This window comes from Curcuma longa, chromosome 21 (assembly GCF_044706935.1).
Source record: "Curcuma longa cultivar G26 ecotype Majalengka, Jawa Barat chromosome 21, ITB_CL_G26_1.1, whole genome shotgun sequence".
In the NCBI taxonomy this organism is placed as follows: Eukaryota; Viridiplantae; Streptophyta; class Magnoliopsida; order Zingiberales; family Zingiberaceae; genus Curcuma; species Curcuma longa.
Genome location: NC_133881.1, coordinates 837,135 through 859,752, shown reverse-complemented (window position 1 = coordinate 859,752; position 22,618 = coordinate 837,135). Strand labels below are relative to the sequence as shown.

Here is a 22,618-nt window from a genome sequence, read left to right as displayed (position 1 = left end):
ACAATCGATCCCATAACTATCTGTAAAGAAATAAATCGAGAAACTGCAATTGACCATGACGAAAAAAAAAAACTTCAACGTTATAACAAGAGGTTTGCATATCGAAAATTAGAGCATAATTTGAGGTCTGATCGTGTCCTATGATTCCATTTTGCCTTTGCGTATCAAACATTCAGCAAGACGGCATCTCATCATTTTGCAAACTCCAACGGGCTTCCAAATGTTCTCAGAACGTTTAATCTACTACACAACTGCTGCCCATGAAGAAGCATCAGTGATAAGCAAACTAGTTATCGGCCCGCTTGACTCCTTTGATTGATGGGAGCAATGCAGCTGCACTTACCAAGAACAATGTTGAAGCTTTGTGTCTGCTCATAATTTAAACATTTCGGTTCAGTCTTTCTCAGCAACTTAAGTTGATTCAACTGAATGTTAGTGGAAGCGAACTCACTTTCAGAATGTTCAACTGATTTTAGGATCTACTTGTCTGTCACCTCCATTAATGTCATCTTCTAAGACGCAACTCTCTTTGCGCGGCAATGCTGTAGACGAATCGCTTCGCTTGTTTGTTTCTGACATTTCCACCTCAATGGCAACCTTGTGCAGTGACACTTCAGACTCCATCTCTAGTTCCTGCATCCTTGCTTTCTGCATGGCATGCATCTCGTATCTGGTAAATGAATCGAGGAAATTTACTTAAAACGTGTGTCTATAACTGATAAATATATGCATTTTTTTCAGAAGCAGAGAAGATAAAAAGGAAAAGAAAATTTGAAAAACAAACAACATTTTTTTTCTTTCAATTTCACCATACAGTAGACAGAGGATGCTTGATCTTCCTCAAAAGACAAGAAAAATTATAGTTAATGAAAGAAAATTAAACAGTTCTCTAAGGAACAAACTAAAACCATTTGGAAATTACTGGCTGATTTCAAGAAAAATGGAGCAGAAGAACACAGTAACAATGATCCACCCATAATGTGGTTAGAAGCATTGTGCAATATTCTTACTCGAATGGTGCTCATCTAGCTGAATCATGTTGTTATTTTCGCCTATTTAGTTCATAAAACTATAGCGATGCTCAGAAATTTCACACTAACAAATGCATGGAGTACCATTGCGATCGGCCTGCCCTTGCATGGCCTGTCACTCAAGAATCTAAACTTGAGATGAGAAACAACTCTAGTCAATAATGCGGCAGGAGGCTCTACACATAAATAAGCTATGAGCTCTTAGTGGGAATCAATACATAACAGACAACCAGAAAACATATAGAACAAATAGTTAAACAAACTACTAATATCATATCAGAGTAGGTATGCTAGAATTTTAAACAGAATTTCAGGTGAAGGAACCTAACATAGTTCACATGTGAAGCATCCTGCAAAGTTGATTCGTCCTAGATACCTTCAACCAATAAAGCATCTATTATGGACAAGCATTTCATTCTCGGCAAAGCAAAGCGAGATTCTTGAAGATCTAGGATCTGAAAAATCTAACTAATAGTTACGTACAAATATAATGAACCCATTAATTTGTTAGGCAAGAAATAGAGTATATTGAGGATCCTTCCACTATCCTCCCCATAAAATTTCAAATGAAAAACTACATGCTGAAAATACATATATAAAGGACATACGGTGCAACATAGCTTTTAACAAGTTGAAAATATATTCTCCAGAACTGTCTTTCCTTTAGATGCCTAGGACATAAAACATATCGAAGATGTGCAATTTCCTGAAAAACAATCATTGGATCAAGCAGGTTAGATAAGTGCTACAATATGTATATGTAGAGCGAGTAAAACATGGTGCAAATATAAAAACTGGAGATAGTATAGTAGTAACTTGTAAGATCATATAAATATATGTAATCATGGTCTTCAGCAGAATGGGATAACCACAAAAAGTCTTCCAGGAAATGCAATCAGCACCATGAACAGTTTATCTTATCCTTTGAGAAAAGCTATCAACAGAAAACCTAAATTGAAAGCAAACCCCTATCAATAACGTAAAAACCACATTGGCAAAAGAACAATTAAAAACTTTGGACAGATAAAATAGGTATTGAACACTTAATCCCCTTGGAAATGCAAATCTTTAGTGTCTGCCTGAAAATCAAATAGGTCTTATTGTTTTCCCAGCAACCTAGTCATTCCTAAGTCTTGGGGATACCTTACCAAGTTTCTTTGCCCACTTCTGCAAAAAGATGGCTATCTAACATATAGAAGATTTTGATGCTTCCCAGTGTCATATGTCAAATAAACAACAATGTGAACCAAAAGTTCCCAGTATGGTATGAGGAGAGGCAAAATATAAGATGCTTGAACAAAAGATAGAACAATTACAACCGTAAGTGTGTCAAACTCTACGGTTCAGCAATACATAAGAGTAGAAAACTGTAATAAGTGCTAAATTAACACGGCTATACCGGAATTACCATTAAACCCTAATTTACTCAATTTCGTTGATAAGCACAGAAGAGAAGTAAATAAACCAATAGTAGAGAAGAAAACCTTGACTTTGGAAAGAACCAAAGTAGCATGCTGCTCCCTCCACTCCGTGAGATCCTTCCTGACATTAGATTCGACGCCAACGCCGTTAGCGTCCGCAGGCTGATCATCTGCAATTCGAGCACAAGTGTAAATAAACATTGAACAAAACGGTCGCAAACAATTTATATACATGTATCTCCCAGATCGAAACCTTGAAAAGGGAAAGACTTGAAGGTGTCAACTGTGAAGGTTCGTACGAACTCTCGAAGGCGATCTGTCACGCCGAATTCAAGGAGCCGGTGGTCCTCCTCTCCTTCCTTTCCCTGGCCCTTCTTCTCCGCCGTGTCTTCCTTGGAGGCTCGATTTCCTTTCACAAAGGGCCACATACTGATTGGCGAGAAAGAAGAGAAGATGAGCAGGAAGAGCGACGCAGGGGGGATCCGCCAAAACTCGGCTCGGGTATGTCTTTTTATCGCTGTTTTTTTTTTATTTTATTTTAATAAACCTAACGTATATTTAATCGACGTGTCTTTTATATTCTATTAAGCTGTTATTAATTGTTAATGTGTTAAAAATGCCATATACCCCTGCTGCTTCTGCCGCCCTCGCCGCACCGTCCGATCACCACCAGGCCGCCGGACCGGACCCGATCGACGCGCCACTCGCCAGCGCGTCGGCCGACGTCGGATTCCGGCCGGATTGTGATCGGAATCCGACGAATTCGGCCGGAAACCACCGAATCCAACGCACGATCAATTCCGGCCAAATCGCCACTGCCAAGCATGATTCCGGCCAAATCGCGTCCGGTTCCGCCCGTGCTACTGTTTTTTTTTTTCAAAAAAAGAAAGAATAAGAAAGGACAAAGCATTCTTTAAAGGATCATCTGGAAATAACACACCAGCAGAAATTTGAATTGAAGTGAGTTCACCTCAGAGATGAACTTAAATGCAGAGTGGATCCTCTTGTATGCCTTGAGGATGGTCAGCTCGTCTTCAGGTGATGTTTTGATAGGGTGTTTTTGAAAACACAAACTGGAAAACGATCGACTGAAACAAAAGAACGATAAGCATATAAAGGTGTATATTACATAAACGTTTCGCGGTCACAGTTTTCTTGAAACATAGTCTACACTTAGGTTGCTGGTTCGCCATCTCGGTGAAGCTAGCTTCAGATTATCTTTACAAGGGGGCAACATAACTGGAACAATTGGTCCCAGTCCAAAGGTAGAGAGCTCCACAAATTCACGAAATGAAGGCCTTCACAAGTTCGTTGAAGTTGCAAACCTCGCCTGTCCTCGGACAGGTTATTTTGCCGTCGTTTTGTCGGGCCATTTCTTCAAGAGCCTTCATCGTGATCAAGTGACAATAAGATTAGTTTTTTATTTATTTAAAAGCTCAGACAATCAAGGTAATCATCAGAGAAATTCATACCTTACTACTGTACACATGGCCATTTGGTAAAACCAGTGGTGGATTCTCATGGTCCATCAACTTCTTTGAAATGTAGCAAACTAATTTAGAATGGTGTAATTTCGAGAATGGCAATGGTTCTGCCAATTTGCGGAAGCCTTCTTGGGATAATGGATCTTCTTTGCTGCAAGCCTCTTTGTAACAAAGTCTTAGCAAGGTTAAGAGAGAAACCAGAATCAATAAAAAATAGCCAGCAAAGAATAAAAATAATAAATCCATATCAAATAGCAGCAGAGAGCAAACAGGTTGATGGATATGGAAATGAGAGAACGACATACTACAAAGGGATTGGAATTCAACATGCAATGAACCAAGGATACGGCGTCTTGAGGGCTGTCAAGCCGGCTTGGAGATATATATTCAGCAGGGGTTCATTGGTCATGCCAAATAATCTACAGAATTCCTGCTTGAACTGCTCCACCAGATAGTCCCATTGTGTGGGCTCAAATAAGACCTAGATAAGATAAATATCAAGTATAGGAAACTGTTAAAAATATACAAGTGCACAATTAAGCAATCTTAAAATGTAAAATGGTATTAGAGCAGAAGTTCCCATTCTCCCATTTGTTACTTTGTGCATCACAAAACTTATAATATAACCATCAATTCCCACAGTAATTATCCAAATCCAACCAGTGGTTCCTACTTTGAACTTTACCATCTCCTAATAGGAATTTGATGGTCAACTCCAAAATCACACAATGTAACTAACGAACCATGACTTTTTTTTAGCAATTTCATAATCAGATGTTGTAACTAAAGATCTTCAAAATGTGGTGATATGTACCTTCAAGTTCTCTAAAGCAAGTTAATGTGATTTTAATTTAACAACGAATCAGAAGCTCACATATAAACACTAAACAACAAGAAGCCATGAGTCTCCACTGGTTGGAATTGGGTAAATGGGTCTAACTTGAAGAAGCTGGCATGCAAGAAAAAAGAAGATGAGCCACAGCTTGATATCTCCCTTTCATGCACAAAGTAATCATGAATAAAACTATTATTTACTAGAACAAAATGTGATGATAAAATGAACTCCTAAACTATAGCAATCTCAAGGAACCATGACAAAAAAAATAGTCTAGCTTAGGGAAAAAAAAAGAAAAAGAAATAGACTAACTAGGACAAATGGGCACAAAAATACTTCTGGAAAATAAACTAGTGGCTGAATAAAGGAAGTGTAAGTTTTTAGCTTTTCTAAAGAATGTTTTTATGCAGACCGGAGAGTTTTTAGCTTACCTTATAAATTAAACATTCAGTATTGTGCCTAAAAGCCAATGTTGTCACAACACGCTGCATTTCCTTCATATTTGTAGCTGCCCAGGGTGCAAGATATCTTCGGGCGTAGAAAATAGCTTTCATATGCTCATTAGCCCTCACTAGTTCTATAAACTCCTGAAGCCTCAATTGAAACTCAAGCTTACTCTGCAATTCAGATTGACCAGAGATATAAGTGGCTTGGAAAAATTTGGCATTATTCACAGAAGAAAAGGGAAATGGAACTTGCCACTTTTGTTATAAGAGTATAGAGTAAGAAACAACTTGAAGGTGAAGCATAGAGTGATATCTTCAGAGTTAGTTCACAATGTTAATTTTAAAATTGGATAAATCATGATATTATGTAATTAAATTAGGTAATCCATGAAGCACAATAAAAGGCTAGAAAAGTCAAATAATGAACAGCTACATCATTCTTTTCCTTTTCAGATCAATCATTTTTTTATTAGGTACCAAAGGAAAGGATATATTTGAACGAAGTTAAAGCTGACAATCATAGGCACACCAGCCTACATAATTCTGATAGGTGACAATTCTGAAGAATTTTAAGAGCTATATGAAGATTCATCCAGATAAAAAGAGTTTCTGCTTATCACACATAACATGAGAATATAAATGCATTGAATCATGTTGAAAGTAATGCACAGAAGAGTCATACTTCATCCATTTCAAGAAAACAGCATATGAGAAAACATCATCCTATCACTAGAAGAGTAACCATCTTGTTTAGTACTAAGATTGTATTGTAAAGGTGTTATAAGTATCTTACTTGAAGATGAATAAATTTTGCTGACACAAGTAATTTATCAATTGTAAGATAGTTGTCTAACCAAAGAGTTGCAAAATCACCTGAGATGATTTAAAAATATTCAGAAATCAACAAGTGAAAATCAAGAATAAGCCTTTCAGTCTGTGCCAGAAAAGAAAAAGAAGAATACCTTTGACTTCTTCAGCCTGGCTTTGTTCTCTGCACACCATGCTAAAGCAGGAACTACGTCCTTGTTCCGGAGAGATTCAATAACTCTCTTTGCCTCAATAAAGACATCAATATCCACAAGTTCCTGCCGTAAACAACTTACTAGATCAGCCACAACAAAAAATGAAGCATTTATGAAGTCGTGTTGTGAGTTAAGTAAGAAACATTAGACAATCTCCAAGGGAAAGTCAATATTTAGACATTCACGCTTTGTCAACTATGTGAATGATGAAAAAATTATAAGGCATCCAAAAAACAAGCAACATACTTGCTCTTTTCATTTTCGATGATTTCATTTTCCTTATTGCTGCCAGGCTATATGTCCAAAATTAAGGATTTTAATGATAAACACGATAATCTCAATGATCAATGTAGTTACAAAAGTTAAAATAGTTGGGCATCTTTAACAATATTTTCCATCTATACCTCAAGTGAATCAAAAGAGTTCTCTATATTGAACAACAAAGGGCAATTCCATGTGCGAGGTTCCCAGAGATGGTGCCCTATGATTGTTTATGTTCTCATGTCTAGAAGAACCCACAGTCCATGACCCTTCCATAGAACTTATTCAACCAATGACAGAGCAAGTGTAAATTTTCATTTTCTTCAGACCACACAAACCTATACTGAGTTTATACAAAGCATGTGAAAATCACAATAAACTTGGATTATTGATGCAATTTAAGACCAAAAAGCTGAAAGAGAAGCAAAAAGAATGAAAAGTATCAGATACAAGGAGTGGTTGAAGAAAGAAGAGCATAGTAAAAGAAAAATGCAATGGAGAAGGCATTTACTATTTGTCAAGCTAAGCTCCTTGAGATTTAAGGCACCATTTTATAAACCACAGGTTCACTTTGAAACAATCTCTATAAAGTTTAGAAAATAAGACTAATGGAGGTAGATCTTTTAACCAAAAGATTGAAAATATCATTTGCTAGTATGCACTTGTTCTAACGTTGCACATTAGTCTTACCAAAAATAGCAGTCTTACTTCAGTGGAATCCCCAAGGATACTGAGATCTTGAGAGACATCTTAATTAAGATGATAAATCTAAGACCTCTTGTTTAATTAGGCCTGGAAATATTTCAAAATAGAAATACACTAGCTAACTATTAAGTTCAGAGCCCATGTATATATTCTTCTCTTACTTGGCGAAATTTCTGATAGCTTTCTTCTGAATTACCAATAATCTCTCCCTAACAAAGAAGCATCGAAGCCTGAGCCAGCAACGGATATAGCACATATGATAGGAGAGGGAAGCATGTTCGCTTCTATCATTTCTATGTTTATGATAGATGAATGATCCAAGCATGAAGGCGGCCGAATATTTATAAATAACAGTTTGGCTTGAGCTAAACGGGTTCGCGCTGACTAGTACCTGAATGTTTCCCGTCTCTGCAAGCTTCTGAGCAGAATCATAGTAAGTCATTCTCAGCAAATAATCAACTAGTATCCGATTGAACCTGGCATCCTTCCAATCATCCAATTTATCTGCATCTCCAACCGAACCTAGATGCTCCAACCGAGCACGGCACCTTTGCACCTGCAGATTCTCTAGCTTGCCTCCCTCTTCCAGCTGCAGTAGATACATAAAAGAAAAAACGCATGCCCAACAGAGATCTCTGAGCACCAAACAAAGCTTTCGCCAAGAAAACGGTACCTTTCGCTTTAGGCCCTGGAGGCGGGTGACGAGGGAGCTAAGGTGGGTAAGAGTTTCATCCACAGAGCTGGAATCCGATGAGTCGGCTGCCTCAGCGACACTGCTGAGGATGGCGGTGAACTCCCTCTCGGCGAGGCGGTAGTCGCAGCGGATCGTCTTCTTGAGATGCTCCAGGGGAACCCTAACGAGCTGGTGCTCCAATTTGAGGGACTCTGCGAGCTGCGCGAGCCGGGCGGTGGAAGTAGGCGCCGCTTGAGCCGCAGGGGCAGCAGCGGGGGAGGCGTCGCCGTTTTGGGCGGAGTCAATCGCCATGTCCATCGCCGGCGACGAGAGGAAGGCGGGAAGGTTGGTGGCGGTGGAGACAGAAGAGAAGGGGAGGGAGGGGACGATGGCTCAATGGCGGCGGAGACGGGAATTCGCCACTGCCATGGATGAGGGAAAACAGAGTTCGATCCGTTTGGTGAGCGAAACCAGCGTTCGATCCATCGCTCTCGCCACTTCTCGCTAAGCCATCTGCAAAGACCAACAGCGGATAACTGATTATATATTTAGAAATTTTAGAAATTATTATCTAAATTTAGTTTATAAAAATATAAAATAAAAAATGAACTTTAGGAGTTTTAAACTTAGGCAAAAATCAAATGTACCTCTATCATTTACAAAATCATCACATCACATGTACTCTCTATTTCTAATTAAAATTAAAGAGTACATGTGATGAATATCCCTTCAATCAATGATTTTATCTTTAAAATATTTTTTGATTTTATCTTATGGTGTGTAAATAACTATTATAATATATGAAACTACTAAATAATCATTTTTTTAATTAAAATTAAATGAACATCCTTTCAATAATTTTATCTTTAAAATATTTTATGATCTATATTATTGTATCAGTTAACTATTATAATATATAAAAACTATCAAATGAAATTACTTAGTAACTATTATAATGTGTTTAGAATGTGTTTAAAATTTAAAATTTATAATGTGTAAAAGTTATTGAGTAATTATTACAACGTATAAAAGTTATTATAATATATAAAAATTACTCAATAGCTGCTATAATGCATTTAGAATGAGTTTAAAATTTAAGATTTATATAGTGTAAGAACTACTGAGTAGCTATTATAATAAATAAAAATTATTTAGTAATTATTATAATATATAGAAAATTTAAGATGATTTTAAAATTTAAAATTTAAAATCTTTGAACATATTATATCAAAATATTATTTATTAATTTAATCAAAATTATTTAAATTTTATTAAAATTATTTTAAAATTATTATAAAAATTATTATATAGCTGCTACAAGCTCTGGTCTTGGATCTCGTCTCTTGGCAAGTGAGTTCTTCTATCAGCGAAAAAAAATCGTTTTTTGCAGTACGTTTCTCCATTCCGCGGTGCATCCAAGCGGAAATAGTAACAAAAATTTCTCCTTTGTATTAAAAATTGGAGAGCCTTTCTGGAGAAGTAGTTCATCGAGTTGTGCTGCTAGCCCTTTTTAAGGGAAATTGCTGGCGAGTTTCTCGGAAATCTGATATTTGTTTCCGCTATCTATCGGGTCTCTTTGTTTGACGTAAAGATCAAAATTTGAGTTGCGTAGTTCCGTCTCTGCAGTCACTGGAATCGCCTTGTTTTCTCTCGGCATTTCGGATCTTCCTCAAGACAAGGGCGGTGCCTTAGCTGCGGGAAGCTAAGGCTGGATAAGTGGTTAACAGAAGTATGAGGAAGATCAGTGGAGTTTACTCAGCGAGACCATTCAGTGACAGAAGGTGGCTTCTTCCATTCTTCGCAAGCTTGCTGGTCTCCTTGACTCTCTTGATGGCAATTGTTTTGGGGTTGTTTTCCTCTCCTAACGCTGGAGATTCACTGTCCTTGGACATTGTCACTGTTACTGGCAATGATGATTCAGAGGGCTACTCCATAGGACTAGATAGGAAAATATTGTTGGACCAACCAGTTGCTTCATTAGAAGAAGAAGAAGAAGAAGCTCCGCGGATAGCTTACCTAATAACTGGCACAAAAGGTGACAGCCAGAGAATGAGGAGAACCTTGCAAGCAATATACCATCCACGAAACCAGTACATTCTTCACTTGGATCTGGAGGCTCCTCCCAGAGAAAGGATAGATTTGACTATGTATGTCAAGGGCGATCAATTGTTTAGTGAAGTTGAGAATGTACGTGTGATCCCCAAAGCCAATTTGGTGACATACAAGGGCCCAACCATGATTGCTTGCACTCTGCATGCAATTTCCATTCTATTGAAGGAGAAATTGAGATGGGACTGGTTTATAAACTTGAGTGCCTCAGATTATCCTCTTATGACACAAGATGGCCAGTGTTTTTTGAGATTTAGTTATTTTCTGACTCCATTTTTTTCTTGTTTGACAAAACTTGTATGCATCTTTGTGTGTTCACTCAAAATTTTGGTGACAACTATGTATGATTGTGTCTGAAGCACAACTTACTTTCTTGGCAATCATCTTGAGCTTATGCCAATAGGAAAAGGAGAAAACTTGTTAGGGTTTATTACTAATTGGCTCTAGTCAATCATTTAAAACAAGCATTGTGTTGTTGAAATGCCAAACTCTGAAACTTTTAGTTATGTCTTTTTATCAAGAAAACCAAAGTTATAGCTCATCAGTTTCTCTGTGTACTTCGATATATATTTGTACCTGTTCACTCATTGTGAGTTTTTAGCATTCAGCTTACCATTTTGTTTTTGATATCCATTCAGATATACTTCATGTTTTATCTTCTTTGCCTCGCAATCTAAACTTTATCGAGCATTCACCTATTGCTGGCTGGAAATTGTGAGTCAAGATTGTTCCTCTTTTCACTTCTAGTCATCAACTAAATATTAACATGATTATAATGAATCCATGATACAGAGGGCAAGACCAATAATTGTTGACCCAGGTCTTTATTTGTCAAAGAAATTCAATGTTTTCACCACTACTGAACAGCGGGAATTGCCTACTACTTTCAAATTGTACACTGGTAAGCTATCTTAGTCCATTACCTGAATTTGTTTTCATTTGTTCACCTGTTATTTGCATCCTAGAAATCGATCGATGTTTAGCTAATGTAGGTATCGTGATTCGATGATAGGTGTTAGCGATGCTCTTTCGCCCATTTAGTAGTTCTACAATGCAAACAATCATCATCTCTTTCAATCAGAAACCTATCCCTTTGCGATATATTAGGCTACATTTCATACTCATCTTCAGCTAGTTAGGATTGGCCATTTTTCCTTATACTAACACATCTTCTGCCTAGGTCCTACATCCATGATACATTGATCGTCGCAAAGTTGTAAAGGCTTACTTTTTATAGATTTGTTCAAAGAGAAATGATACATTACATGAAAACGCAGCATGATACACTAAAGATTTGTAGTGTATCATGCTGTGTTTATCATGCTGCGTTTTCATGTAATGTATCATCAACAAATCTACCACATGCTCGACAAGCTTTGATCATACATGAGGTTTATTTTTAGCACTTTTAAGGAGCTTCTCATGTTTCAAAATTGTTATTAATAATTTTGGACTTTTTAAAAATTTATAGAATCAAAATATGTAATTGCACTAAAAAACTGTACTTTAATGCAATATTTCCATGTTATATTTTTGGGCATTTTCTAATATTACAGCCAACTAAAAAGCGCACCTCAAAATTTAGTAGTTGCCACCGGTTTCCGCCTCGGACCGCAAAGGAAGGCGGCCATTGCTAAAAGAGACGGCAAAGTGCTTCTCTTCGCCGGAGACCCATCGCTTCTTATCTTCTTCTTCTTCTTCGTTTTCTTCTCTGCTTCCTTTGGAGTCTCGCCTCGCCGCCGGGAGCATCAAGATGAACGAAAAGGCCGCCGTTTCCAAGGAACTCAATGCGAGACACAGAAAGGTTGTGTTTCTTAGGTCATTGTAAAGGAAGGTTCTTTTCGTTTTATTTAGCACTGTTTCTTTATATTACCGATTTGATGGGGCTCTTTGCGATGCGTTATTGGGTGCATCTTTGGTGAAATTTGGATCGGTCTTTCTTTTTTTTTTCCATGACCGTCGGAGATGCCAATTTTTCATTTGATGGCATTGAGATCAAGCGTTTTGTTGGTTCTTCCTATTTAATTGTGGTTGTTAGCAGCAGCATTAAACGAGGGAGTCGCCGTTTTTGTTTGTTTTAATTTTTAATTTTTTTAAAAGTAAAAAGCAGATTCAACCTCACTGAGTACCATTTAGAGAGAGTCATCGATCATCTGTGGCATGGAAACCTATCATTTTAACATGTAAGGCTTAACGACCTACCTATGATAATAACAAATTGTAAGAAGTTAATTGAATGTTTGTAAGGATGGATAAATAGGATGTGTGTTATCCATCTTTTCATGCCCTTCTGATAAAATAACTGAATATGAGGCACTCCTTTAATGATTTTAGTAAATACTTCTTCCCTACTTTGTTTCCATCTAGGTTCATCTTATGACTTTATGTATACGGTCTAATGTGGTCTTTTAAGAATACTTGTTGAGATGTTTTTATATGAAATTGGTTAGACTAATCAGATTATATTTAAATTTATCTTGATGGGTTAACATGCCTAATAAGGATTCCCTTTTGAAAAAAATAACAAAAGAGGGTTCCACTAACTGGTGACTTTTGCCCAACTTCATCTCCATGTAGGCTCATCACACACATATGAGTGACTTGACTTTTTTACATGAGAAATTAATATTGTTCTTAAAGTCAATGTTTTCTGGCTCACTTGTTTCAGATATTAGATGGACTTCTCAAATTACCAGAGAATAGGGAATGTGCTGATTGCAAGTCCAAGTAAGTACATTGGCCATTATTTTTCATGGGTAAAGCAGAATATATATTTGATTTGTTCAATATCCTTCTTACTCAACCATCTGATAAACCATCAGTTTCACTTGAAGCCTTTAAATGCAAAGACAATCTTTGTGCTTGAAATGAATGTAACAGAATTTCATGTTTTCAGATCAGCATACAGTTTCTGTGAATTTTTTCCTCTCAAATTATTTGTTTGATAGGTAACAAACTTCATTATTTTCCTTTATCGATGGATCTGGCTCCTTAATTTGTATATGGAAGTCATTATTGGATTAAGGTTATCCAATGAAAAAAATTCAACAAAATAATATATTCCGGTCTATATAACTTCCTACTTACTGTTTCTTGATCTAGGTAAATTTAGTTGTTAGTTCCTTCTTGCTTAGCTCTATCATTAAATCCACTCTTTGGTCCTCTTTCTGCAGAGGTCCAAGATGGGCAAGCGTGAATCTGGGAATTTTTATTTGCATGCAGTGTTCGGGAATTCATAGAAGTTTGGGAGTACATATATCAAAGGTGAATTATAATCTTCAATGCCATGAAGCAAAAGTAGATAAGATGTTCAAGACATTAGCATTTCAAATATCAGATTTTTTTGTAAAGTATTCAGAAAAAGTGAACTTATTTTTAATATATGTGATCTGATTTTGTAAGACTGTGTAATTGCATACTTCTGAAATTTCCATTGGTGCTATCTATAGAGGTTTCAAGTCAGCCAAACTAACTTAAACACTATGCTGATATAATATTCACTACCATGGTAGATTTTTAAGATTAGGTTTGATTCTCATGAAAGGATTGAGATGTGATACTGCAAAGGGTATGCATCACTAAACTCTATGCTATTTAATAGTTATTTCTGATACAGGTAAGGTCAGCAACATTAGACACATGGCTCCCTGAGCAGGTTGATTTTATTCAATGTAAGCATCCTGATTTATTTATTTATTCATTTTTGTTGTCAGTTCATATTGTTTTTCAACCTGAATATCAGAGGAAATATAGGCTTCTATCTTTAATGAAAATGGTTTAAGACTATGGATTGGGCTTGCCTTCTGCAGCAATGGGCAATGAAAAGGCAAATAGCTACTGGGAAGCTGAACTGCCTCAAAACTGCAGTAGAGTTGGGATAGAAAAATTTATTCGTTCAAAGTATTGATCTTCTCATCTTCCTTGTGACATTGCATGCTTGTTTTCTGCATTTGCTTTATGTATCAATTTTTGACAAAGCCTATTTTGCTGAGTATTGGATCAAATTTCCAGATATGAAGACAAGAGATGGGTGCCTCACGATAAAAGATTCAGATCGCCTTCAGTAATCCATGAAGAAATGGCTCCTAAACTTAAGCCAACATCTAGTGATAGATCTGGGAACGAGAGTACTAACACAGTGAAGGCTTTAAATAAGGATAATGCATCAAAAAAGACGAGGGACAATCTTTCAATTCCAAAATTGCCCAGCCTGGTAACTATGTCTTCTCTTCACCTTGGTTGCAAAGCAAATATTTAATCATAGATTGATGTTCTAATACTGATCTTCTTTTTTTTTTTTGGCTTATATAGGTTACAAAGTTCTCATGTCCAAAATTTCTAAACTTCAATGGATAATTATTTGGCAGGTTTCTTCTGGTTCAAAAGTTGAAACAGGGAGAAGCCAACTTGTAGAGCCAGAGTCCCGTAGTGTAGTTCCTTCTATAACTGCTGTAGCCACAACAACTCCACCGCTAAAGGTTGATTCTATGGTTGACCTGCTGAACTTGGATTCTGTGAATGGCCCTAGTGAAACAGGATCTGAATCTTCTTCCATCAGTGATCATTCATGGGCAAATTTTCAGTGTAAGTTTTTGAATATTTGATAACAAAGACATAAAAATGTATTCTATTTTGTGGCCCAAATTCATTAAGCTCCTTTGGTTAAGTGCTATGCCACCCCTTTTCCTTCATATAAGTCTCTTAGCTATTAATTCTCAAACTACTTTGCGGATAGCGTGTACTCTTCTTGCTGTGCAGCTGCAGACCTAACCAGTTCCTTGGAAATGAATAGCACCACAAAATCTGCCGAAGTAAAGAAGGAAAACACACATGGAATAGAGAATTTATTTAAGGATTCAACATCTTCAGTGCAGCCTTTGACTCAAAACAAAATCCAGATAGATGTAACCAGTCCCTTGGAAAACAGCACCAAGGAAAATGCTGAAGTAAAAAATGAAACCACACGTGGAGTTGAGAGCCTAGTTGAGGATCCAACATGTTTTTTGAATCCTTCAACTAAATGGAATCCCGAAACAGTTGTGAAAGATGATATTATGAGCCTCTTTGAAACGGTAAATCCTGTTTTTATTTTATGCTTCTGTTTGTTGCTACAAATCCTTATAATTGGTGCATTCTAATGGTCTCCAGTCCAGTATGGTATCTCCATTTGTGCTTCAGCAACAGCAGCTAGCATACCTTTCGCAACAGCAAGCTCTTCTCTTGGCTGCTGCTAGATCTGGAAGTGGACCTCTGGCAGTGCCTAGTCGAGGAACTCATCAAAGAAGCAACAGTGATTCAAATGCGATGAATGCTAACTTTTTGGCACAAAGTTGGTCAAACTATGCCTACCAGATTCCGACAAATATGCATTTTACTGGGCAACCCAATAACAATAACTTCAGTCAGGTAGCACTTGACATAGGATTTGTAGGACTGGTATGAATATGTCAATTGCTTTACATCTTTTTTTCCCCCCTCAAGCAGATGGGAAGCTCTAGCCATCCTCATCTATCAGGGGGCTATATTTCTGCCCCTGCACCAGAGTATGCACCTTCTCCCCCTTCTCTCGGATTGCTGATGCACATAATGCTATCGGGGTGTGCATACCTCATGCTTCTTCGTCCTCACATGCTGCAACTTCCAGCAGCCGTTCACTCAGTGATTACGATTTCTCATCGTTAACCGAGGGTCTTTTTTCGAAACGCTGAGAGAATAACAATGCTGGTTCCCTCCTGTAGTATCTGCAAACATAAATGATATAAAGGCTTGAGCATACATGTCATTTGTTTTTCAGCTCATAGTTCATTCATTGTGTAGAGATGGCGATTGATATTGGTTCCATTGCAGATTCACGTCCATCAAAATTTGTGATGGAATATACAGAACGGTCAATTATGTACTTTGGCTCTTGGTCATTGCTTTATGATTTTCTTAGGATTTAATGTATACTGCAATCTGTTTGTTGGCGTGCTACCAATTTGTTTAAAACATCTATAACTAACTACATCCATGAATTTAGTAGGAAAGAACTATAATTATAAAGAATACGTTGATCATTAAGAAGACCTCTATTTAATTTGCAAGATCAGAAGCTCATAAATACACAACATACCCTTGCAACCTTTTTAGCAAAACGTGTTGAATTCTCGATCATACAATTTATAAATCGAGTTTGATTCCATAAGAATTGGACTTTAGATTTAAACAAGCAGTACTTACAAGGAGACAATAACATCAGCGATCTTGCTAGCTATTTATCCCTGAAAAGCAACCAACTCAAGTAGTTGACTCCATTAACCAGCTCAAGTACTCACATCCGTCATCAAGGATAGAGGCTTGGTTAAGTGGGACTACCCTCTTCCGCTGGAAAGATTGGATAGATGGGCACTTCCTTTTTCGTCCACCTCTAGGCCGAGAAAGCCTCTCCTCGTCGATTTCAAGAAAGTCACCCTGCAATGAGTCAGAGAGATGTCAGAATTCATGGAGATCACTGAAGTTGAGTTTTGATTAAGTTAAAACTTGAAACCCCAATGCATTATTTGAATTGAATGTTGGAAATTGAAATTGAATTTCCGGACAACATACATCACTTGGTAGAGCCTAGGAAATAAATATACATAACAAATTAAAAGGTACTTACTTGAACATAACAGTGGACGCCAGATTTCTCATGATTGTCCCTTACATGCTTGTAAGGGAACGTTTTCCCACATTCAGGAAAACTACAAGTGAATGGATGGAGATTTTGATGGACGGCTTTCAAGTGTTGCCGGAGATTCGACACCTGCAAAGCAAACACCAGAAAAATGTAATTTTAAACCACTGAGAAAACTTGATTGCCAATTGGAAACTAAATGTGGCAGTCAGTTTATGATGTCCGAGAAGCAATTGAGGACAATGCATGATATTGAACATATAATGTAGAAATTTAAATTTCTGGTCTTACGTTTGAAAATGTACACTCACAGCCTTCAAAGTCACATTGGATCCTCTCAGTCGCCTCCTTTGCTTCATGCATGCGTTCATGTCGTTTGAGATTCTTCTTCAGTTGTTTTGTTTTGCAAATCGGACAATCAACATATTGGTGAGCAGTTCTGATATGAGCTTTAAGGCATTCAGCATTTGTGAATGGCTTCATACATCCAGGTTCATAACAAACAACCTCCACGTGATCCAATTTCACTGTAGCAATTTGGTTCAGATGTTAAAGTAAGCAATTAATTTACAATTGAAATGGAAAGACCAAATAGAAGACCAACAAAAACAGATTGTACCCAGAAAACAATTGGGTAGCATGGCTTGATTAAATTGCAAAATCTAAGCATCATGATTTAATCAAGTGCTTATCTATTATTTTTATCCAGTTTATCTTAATGGAATAAAATAGAACAGTAAGTTAGATAATGATATCCTACTTAATAAACTCCAGTTTCACAAAAGACAAAAACTAGATTACAAATGGATTGTGTAAGTTGGAGAAGACCTATTCTAACTTAGTGCCTTGTTATTTAAAGAAGAATTCTTATGTCATCATCTTCAAGCATGTTTGCCACAATAATTTAGAGTCATCTACATCAAGTCATCAAGCTGTGCGAACGTGTGAATCAGATTAATTACATGAATCATTTAATTTTTCTAAAAAAAATTAGGTAAGGTTCATAATGTTGGGATGGGCATTTATTTTCAACTTTTTATCAGATTTTCCCTAATAATACAATATGCAATTACCTTCTTTAATCAGACTAGTTTTTTATTTGAATACTTGAACACTAACCGTGACCCAACTTGAAGAATCTACATTCCCAGATCAGGTTTAGTAGGTTCAGTTGTATTTGACATCTAGTTAATCAGAAGACGGTTGTTCTATAGGACAACACCAGGCATATAGAACAATATAGGAATCATGATCATGAAAACAAGAACCATATCCTATGAAACCACATTATGATTGATTAGGCTGTAGGACAACTCCAGGGATATGGAAAATCATGATCATGAAAGCAAGAGCATTTTACCATGTGAATCTTTGTGCTTCTTTAATTTTGAGGGATACTTGAATCTCTTTCCACATCCAGGTTCATCACAAACACATTCTTGCCGATCCTTGCAAGGAGGCTGCTCTTCATGGGGTTCACTACAGAAAAGTTGTTCTTGAACCTCTGAAGGAGATTGCTCTTCATGCATTTCTCTTACATGTCTCTTCATGTTTGCCTTAAATCCAAACTTGTGATTGCAATTGCTAACAGGGCAAGTAAAGAGTTTCCCTTGGTGAGTCAGTGAATGGCGATTTAAATGGTCTTTCCTTCTATAGCAAGATTGACAATCATCAACTGGGCAATGAAAAGGCCTCTGTATCAAAATGAAAGAAGATTCATGACCAGCAAGAATCAGCAAATGAAGAACAATAGAAAGTCCTTGAATTGAGAAGGAAACAACAATTAATATGCTGTGTAATAATAACCTGCAAAAAAAATCCCTATTCATCAACCAACATCACATGTTTCTAAAATTACTTCTCTCATACCTTTATAAGTACCCTATCAACAATTTAATTATTCAAATTTATAGAAATCACAGTGCTAGATATATCATATTCATACAAATGTACAGTTCAAGTCAAAACAGACCTCTTAGAATGGGCGTGATTGAGGCTTCTTGATGGAGCTTCACAGGAGGTTATCCCATCCTGATACTGGTCCATGCAAGATAAACATAGCCTCTTTGCATTTTGGAGTTCATTACATGGGATCCAATGCCTCACGCTTCTATCACCCAGTAGAGAAGTTTTTTCACAACACTATGCCTGCAAGTAATTCCATTAATAAAAATGTCTACAAGTAGAATCATTTAACAAATAATGACGAAAACCTATTTAAACACCTTGATGAAGCATGAATCTCAAGAATATTCAACAAATTATCAATATTTCTGACAAAACATTTTTATTATTATGAAATAAACATAAATAAATTAGAACCTATAGTACAAAAAATTATGATGTGAAATACTAAAATGAAGCAGTAGAGAAAAAATTGATATTAAAAAAAATCATATTATGATAGTAAAAATATATCATTTCCCTAATTTGGAGAAACAGTTGGAGGATTTCTATTGTGCATGCTTTCATGCTTTATATAAGAATAAATTGTCATTGAATCCCAATTACCAGGATGCAAGTGAAATGATATAACATATTCCATTATGCACAATCCAGTCACTGTATCTGAATAAAAAAAGGTTTAGCTACTTAGATGTATGATGCTATCAATTAAAAAAACAAAAGGATAAATCAATATACTGAGATCCAAAGAAATGGAGGTGCATAAAAGTTGACCAAAAAATTTTACAAGTCAGAGCTATGTATAAAACCAGAGAATTTAAGAATAAACAGAAGCTATAGAGATCCTTAGACATAGTATCCAGGAATTTTTTTGCAGCAACCTCAGTAGAGTGGCTCAGCATATGTTGCTTTAGATGAGCTGGTTTGTGGAAGCTTGCACCACACTCCTGGCAAGTATGTTGCACCTTGCCGTCCAGATTTGTTACATTATTGAATTCATTTGATTGCACATCTTCCGACTCATCCTAAAGAAGAAAAAAAATGAAGAAATTTCAAGATAATAATTATTCAGGATGACAAAATTTCTGACATTGATCAGGCAGGCTAATTAAAAACACTGGTATATGTGTACCCTTTTTGCTCCAAATAAGTACCTAGTTAGCTATTCTCGCCAGACATACCAATTCCTCGAGTTCAAATTTTTTACTTGTTAATTTTAATACTATATTCCCATTTCCACCTACTTTCTGTTACCTTAATGAAGTATTCCACCGAGCTATGCACCAAAAATGGTAAAAAAAAATCTAGGAAAAAAGAAAAAAATTCACAAGGCAAATTGGCGGTACCTTATGTTTGTCTAAGACGTGTAAACGCATAAGGGTTTTCTTTGACCTACAAATTCCACAAAACTGACAATAATAGCGCCTGATATCCCTATAAACTGGCTTTTTATTCATGTCTATCCCTTCGTTGCAATCTTTAGCAATCCCATCATCAGAGGAATGTGAATCGGTTGCCACCATCTACGATATCAGATAAAATTGTTCATTAGTTAATTAATTACTAGCTAAAATAACAGCATGAAACGCGATAGAACAATAGATCAATAAATATAGAAAAACTAATATATACCAAAAGATTAGTGAATACATCCACCAAAGCTTGTAGGCTACTACGATTTGCTTAATGAGCAAATAATTGTATGGTATAACGATAGTTGAAGGTACAAGGATTATCGAACGATATATAACCTTCCTCAGAATCGTCTGATCGCAGAAGTCCGTGGCGAAGGCACACTGCGGTGAAAGGCTCGCAGCAGCTCGAGCCAGTGAAGGACGACGGCAAGCTGAAGAAAGAAAGACCAGACTAGGGTTTCTGCCTCCGCGAAATATATATAGACAATCAAAGCGGATCCAAACCTTTCGGATCCGTAAATTAAGCGGATCTGATCTAAATGGATCGTCAATGGATCATTTACAGGACTAAATCACGCTCATGAATCGGGCTACAAGCCTACAATTAATGCCAGCCGTTGGATACTGCAAGGAAACGGCGCTACCGTTAATAGATCTGCTGCCCCAATGCCGCAATCCTTGGTTAGGGTTTCAACTTTTCCTCTATAAATAACGTGATCTCCCTCAATAATCTCCACTGATAGATTAGGGTTTTTGATATCGGCAGCGGAAATCTACTTTACGTGACGATGATCCAGCTACGACGTTCGTCTTTTCCCTTGTTCTTGTTTCATATCTTGTGATCTGTTTTTCTAGGTTTTCTGTTTGCTGCATGTAGCGGTAAACGAAGTGCGTTTATTCCTTGCAAAGAAAAGTTTCTGTTTTAAAATTTGTTTTTGGCTGATCCTTCTGCGTTTTGGTGAGGGATAAAAGGATGCTGCACGGTGCACCCCGGGCTTCTCTGAGGCAATCCTTGAAGTTGGAAGCCCCAATGCTCGTGCTAGATTTAACTGCCGTCAAGTGTTGCAGTTCTGTCGATTTTTCTACGTCTGATCTGTGTCAATGTGACGGCTAAATTTATCTATTTCTGATCTTTCAAGTTATTTGGAATTTGATCGGCCTTGTTGTTTTGTTGATTGCATTATGTTCTCTCATAACGTTTTTTCTGAACATCGTCTAACTTTTATTGAACTCATTTATGAGTTGCCCTATTTGATCTTGGATTTGCGGATTTAAAATTATAATTTGTTTGTATTAAATGAGAAGCCTGTGATGAAACATCCAAATTATGGAGGTGCAGAGGGCTTCAAGTCCCTGTTTTGCAGGGGGAACCTCTTGTAGCTGCTGCATTCAGATGACATCTCTGGATTTTCTGAGCCTATATGTCGTTTTCCTATTGTTATTTTGCATGTGCAATTAAATTTTCTCTGTTTTCCTTTGTATTCATAGTGGGCATTGTTGTTTTGTTCACTGCATTCTGTTCCTCCATATGGTTTTTTCTGAACATCATCTAACTTTTAGTAAAATCATTTATGAACGTGCCCTATTTGATCTTGGAATTGCAGATTTAAAATAAATATCTCTTTATATTAAATGAGAAGCCTGTGATGACACATCCAAATTATGGAGGTGCAGATGGCTCCAAGTCCCTGTTTTGCAGGGAGAACCTCTTGTAGTTGCTGCATTCAAATGACATTTTTGGATTTTATGAGGCTTTTTTACTTCGATTTCCAATTGCTATATTAAATATTCGTATTCGTTTATATTCATATCATAGATGCTCCTTGCAACTTTCCTTAACCACTAAATATTAATGTTCAAACAAAAGAATTACTTGTTAGGGATTGTCTGAAAATTGCCCTATCAAAAATTTGATGTTTGGGAGCTGTTGCTTTACTGTTACTATTGTTTGTTGTCCAGTTCATTCAAACGGTGCATTTTGTGGTAACTAAATGCAAGCATTTTATCTAATGCCAAGGATGATTTGTCTGCAAAACGGATGCTCTGTGGAACCAAGTCTCTGGTACCAGTGATTCTCTCTGGTACCTGGGAGAACCTACTTGGGAAAGCAGTATTTAATATGACATCAGCGTACATTTCTGAGGCACAAGTTTGATTTTTTTTCGTATATACGAGCCAATGCTCTTCTAATACACATACTATGTTTATTGAAGAAGCTACTTGCTTTGATAATTATATTTCTTTATATTATATTTCAGTTGAATCTTGATGGAACCTTGTGTCAATCTCTTCAGTTGTTGTTGGATCCTTTTTAACAATCAGCCATTCTGCAATTTTTGTCTTCACAAAAACTGGTGAAGATCATATATTTTTGTTTGAGTTTTCCCCCTTAGTTGTTTCTTTATCAAAATTTTCATTAATAAGCTTGACGCACTAGAGTTCTAACTATCCATCTGTTGATCCTGATCTGTAGTACAGATGGCTGAAGAACTCACAAATTCTGTGTTGCCATCAGCTTGAGCTCATTATATTATGGGTTGTGAGTTAAATTACAACACCACATTTCTTTTCAGCATTGTCAATTGGATTTTGGATGACATTGAACTAATAAATATTGTTAGATGCTAAAAAGGCAAAGGCCTTTTTATTGTGATTC

The 22,618-nt window shown here is 36.7% G+C and overlaps 4 protein-coding genes, 4 non-coding genes and 1 pseudogene across 9 annotated transcripts; 6 read left to right on the top strand and 3 right to left on the bottom strand.

Moving 5' to 3' along the window:
• Nucleotides 1-194: 194 nt before the first annotated feature.
• LOC141814668 (uncharacterized) lies at nucleotides 195-2,917 on the bottom strand. Of its 2 annotated transcripts, none has more exons than XM_074702605.1 (5): nucleotides 2,706-2,917; nucleotides 2,516-2,622; nucleotides 1,640-1,737; nucleotides 452-670; nucleotides 195-368 (listed from the first exon to the last, which is right to left on the bottom strand). In XM_074702605.1, the coding sequence occupies exons 1-4, from the start codon at nucleotides 2,878-2,880 to the stop codon at nucleotides 463-465; spliced, it is 588 nt and encodes a 195-aa protein (XP_074558706.1). In that variant the 5' UTR covers nucleotides 2,881-2,917; the 3' UTR covers nucleotides 195-368; nucleotides 452-462. The 2 variants fall into 2 exon arrangements, with proteins under 2 accessions (XP_074558706.1, XP_074558707.1); XM_074702606.1 differs by having other exon boundaries at nucleotides 195-333.
• A 624-nt stretch (nucleotides 2,918-3,541) lies between these two features.
• Nucleotides 3,542-8,376, bottom strand: LOC141814852 (protein MAEA homolog). The gene is made up of 7 exons (XM_074702802.1): nucleotides 7,879-8,376; nucleotides 7,597-7,794; nucleotides 6,180-6,302; nucleotides 5,203-5,388; nucleotides 4,284-4,417; nucleotides 3,925-4,111; nucleotides 3,542-3,837 (listed from the first exon to the last, which is right to left on the bottom strand). Exons 1-7 carry the CDS (start codon nucleotides 8,194-8,196, stop codon nucleotides 3,736-3,738), a joined length of 1,248 nt encoding a protein of 415 aa, XP_074558903.1. The 5' UTR covers nucleotides 8,197-8,376; the 3' UTR covers nucleotides 3,542-3,735.
• Nucleotides 8,377-9,609: 1,233 nt separating this feature from the next.
• On the top strand, nucleotides 9,610-10,902 carry LOC141814447 (beta-glucuronosyltransferase GlcAT14A-like). The gene is made up of 3 exons (XM_074702407.1): nucleotides 9,610-10,222; nucleotides 10,626-10,700; nucleotides 10,772-10,902. The coding sequence occupies exons 1-3, from the start codon at nucleotides 9,610-9,612 to the stop codon at nucleotides 10,900-10,902; spliced, it is 819 nt and encodes a 272-aa protein (XP_074558508.1).
• An 825-nt stretch (nucleotides 10,903-11,727) lies between these two features.
• On the top strand, nucleotides 11,728-15,835 carry LOC141815476 (ADP-ribosylation factor GTPase-activating protein AGD5-like; annotated as a pseudogene).
• A 224-nt stretch (nucleotides 15,836-16,059) lies between these two features.
• On the bottom strand, nucleotides 16,060-20,384 carry LOC141815250 (transcription factor IIIA-like). The gene is made up of 7 exons (XM_074703161.1): nucleotides 20,299-20,384; nucleotides 19,894-20,070; nucleotides 19,429-19,572; nucleotides 18,003-18,336; nucleotides 16,934-17,169; nucleotides 16,628-16,771; nucleotides 16,060-16,437 (listed from the first exon to the last, which is right to left on the bottom strand). Exons 2-7 carry the CDS (start codon nucleotides 20,068-20,070, stop codon nucleotides 16,264-16,266), a joined length of 1,209 nt encoding a protein of 402 aa, XP_074559262.1. The 5' UTR covers nucleotides 20,299-20,384; the 3' UTR covers nucleotides 16,060-16,263.
• A 554-nt stretch (nucleotides 20,385-20,938) lies between these two features.
• Nucleotides 20,939-21,080, top strand: LOC141815732 (small nucleolar RNA snoR134). Its single transcript, XR_012600602.1, has one exon. It is a non-coding gene; the product is annotated as a small nucleolar RNA snoR134 (small nucleolar RNA).
• A 186-nt stretch (nucleotides 21,081-21,266) lies between these two features.
• Nucleotides 21,267-21,380, top strand: LOC141815719 (small nucleolar RNA Z278). The gene has a single exon (XR_012600591.1). It is a non-coding gene; the product is annotated as a small nucleolar RNA Z278 (small nucleolar RNA).
• A 221-nt stretch (nucleotides 21,381-21,601) lies between these two features.
• LOC141815717 (small nucleolar RNA Z278) lies at nucleotides 21,602-21,715 on the top strand. Its single transcript, XR_012600589.1, has one exon. It is a non-coding gene; the product is annotated as a small nucleolar RNA Z278 (small nucleolar RNA).
• A 709-nt stretch (nucleotides 21,716-22,424) lies between these two features.
• Nucleotides 22,425-22,527, top strand: LOC141815726 (small nucleolar RNA snoR97). The gene has a single exon (XR_012600598.1). It is a non-coding gene; the product is annotated as a small nucleolar RNA snoR97 (small nucleolar RNA).
• Nucleotides 22,528-22,618: the final 91 nt, after the last annotated feature.

Bases quoted from the DNA above. Each gene is read 5' to 3' on its own strand.
- LOC141814668 (XM_074702605.1), bottom strand. From the start codon at position 2,880: ATGTGGCCCTTTGTGAAAGGAAATCGAGCCTCCAAGGAAGACACGGCG. The intron at 2,623-2,705 runs GTTTCGATCTGG...CTCGAATTGCAG, and splicing joins CAAGTCTTTCCCTTTTCAAG to ATGATCAGCCTGCGGACGCT. The intron at 1,738-2,515 runs GTTTTCTTCTCT...ATTGTTTTTCAG, and splicing joins TGGTTCTTTCCAAAGTCAAG to GAAATTGCACATCTTCGATA.
- LOC141814852 (XM_074702802.1), bottom strand. From the start codon at position 8,196: ATGGACATGGCGATTGACTCCGCCCAAAACGGCGACGCCTCCCCCGCT. The intron at 7,795-7,878 runs GTACCGTTTTCT...TATCTACTGCAG, and splicing joins TCCAGGGCCTAAAGCGAAAG to CTGGAAGAGGGAGGCAAGCT. The intron at 6,303-7,596 runs GTACTAGTCAGC...TGTTTACGGCAG, and splicing joins CAGAGACGGGAAACATTCAG to GAACTTGTGGATATTGATGT.
- LOC141814447 (XM_074702407.1), top strand. From the start codon at position 9,610: ATGAGGAAGATCAGTGGAGTTTACTCAGCGAGACCATTCAGTGACAGA. The intron at 10,223-10,625 runs GCCAGTGTTTTT...ATATCCATTCAG, and splicing joins TCCTCTTATGACACAAGATG to ATATACTTCATGTTTTATCT. The intron at 10,701-10,771 runs TGTGAGTCAAGA...ATAATGAATCCA, and splicing joins ACCTATTGCTGGCTGGAAAT to TGATACAGAGGGCAAGACCA.
- LOC141815250 (XM_074703161.1), bottom strand. From the start codon at position 20,070: ATGGTGGCAACCGATTCACATTCCTCTGATGATGGGATTGCTAAAGAT. The intron at 17,170-18,002 runs GTAAAATGCTCT...AAATTGCTACAG, and splicing joins GAAGCACAAAGATTCACATG to TGAAATTGGATCACGTGGAG. The intron at 16,438-16,627 runs GTAAGTACCTTT...GACTCATTGCAG, and splicing joins GCGTCCACTGTTATGTTCAA to GGTGACTTTCTTGAAATCGA.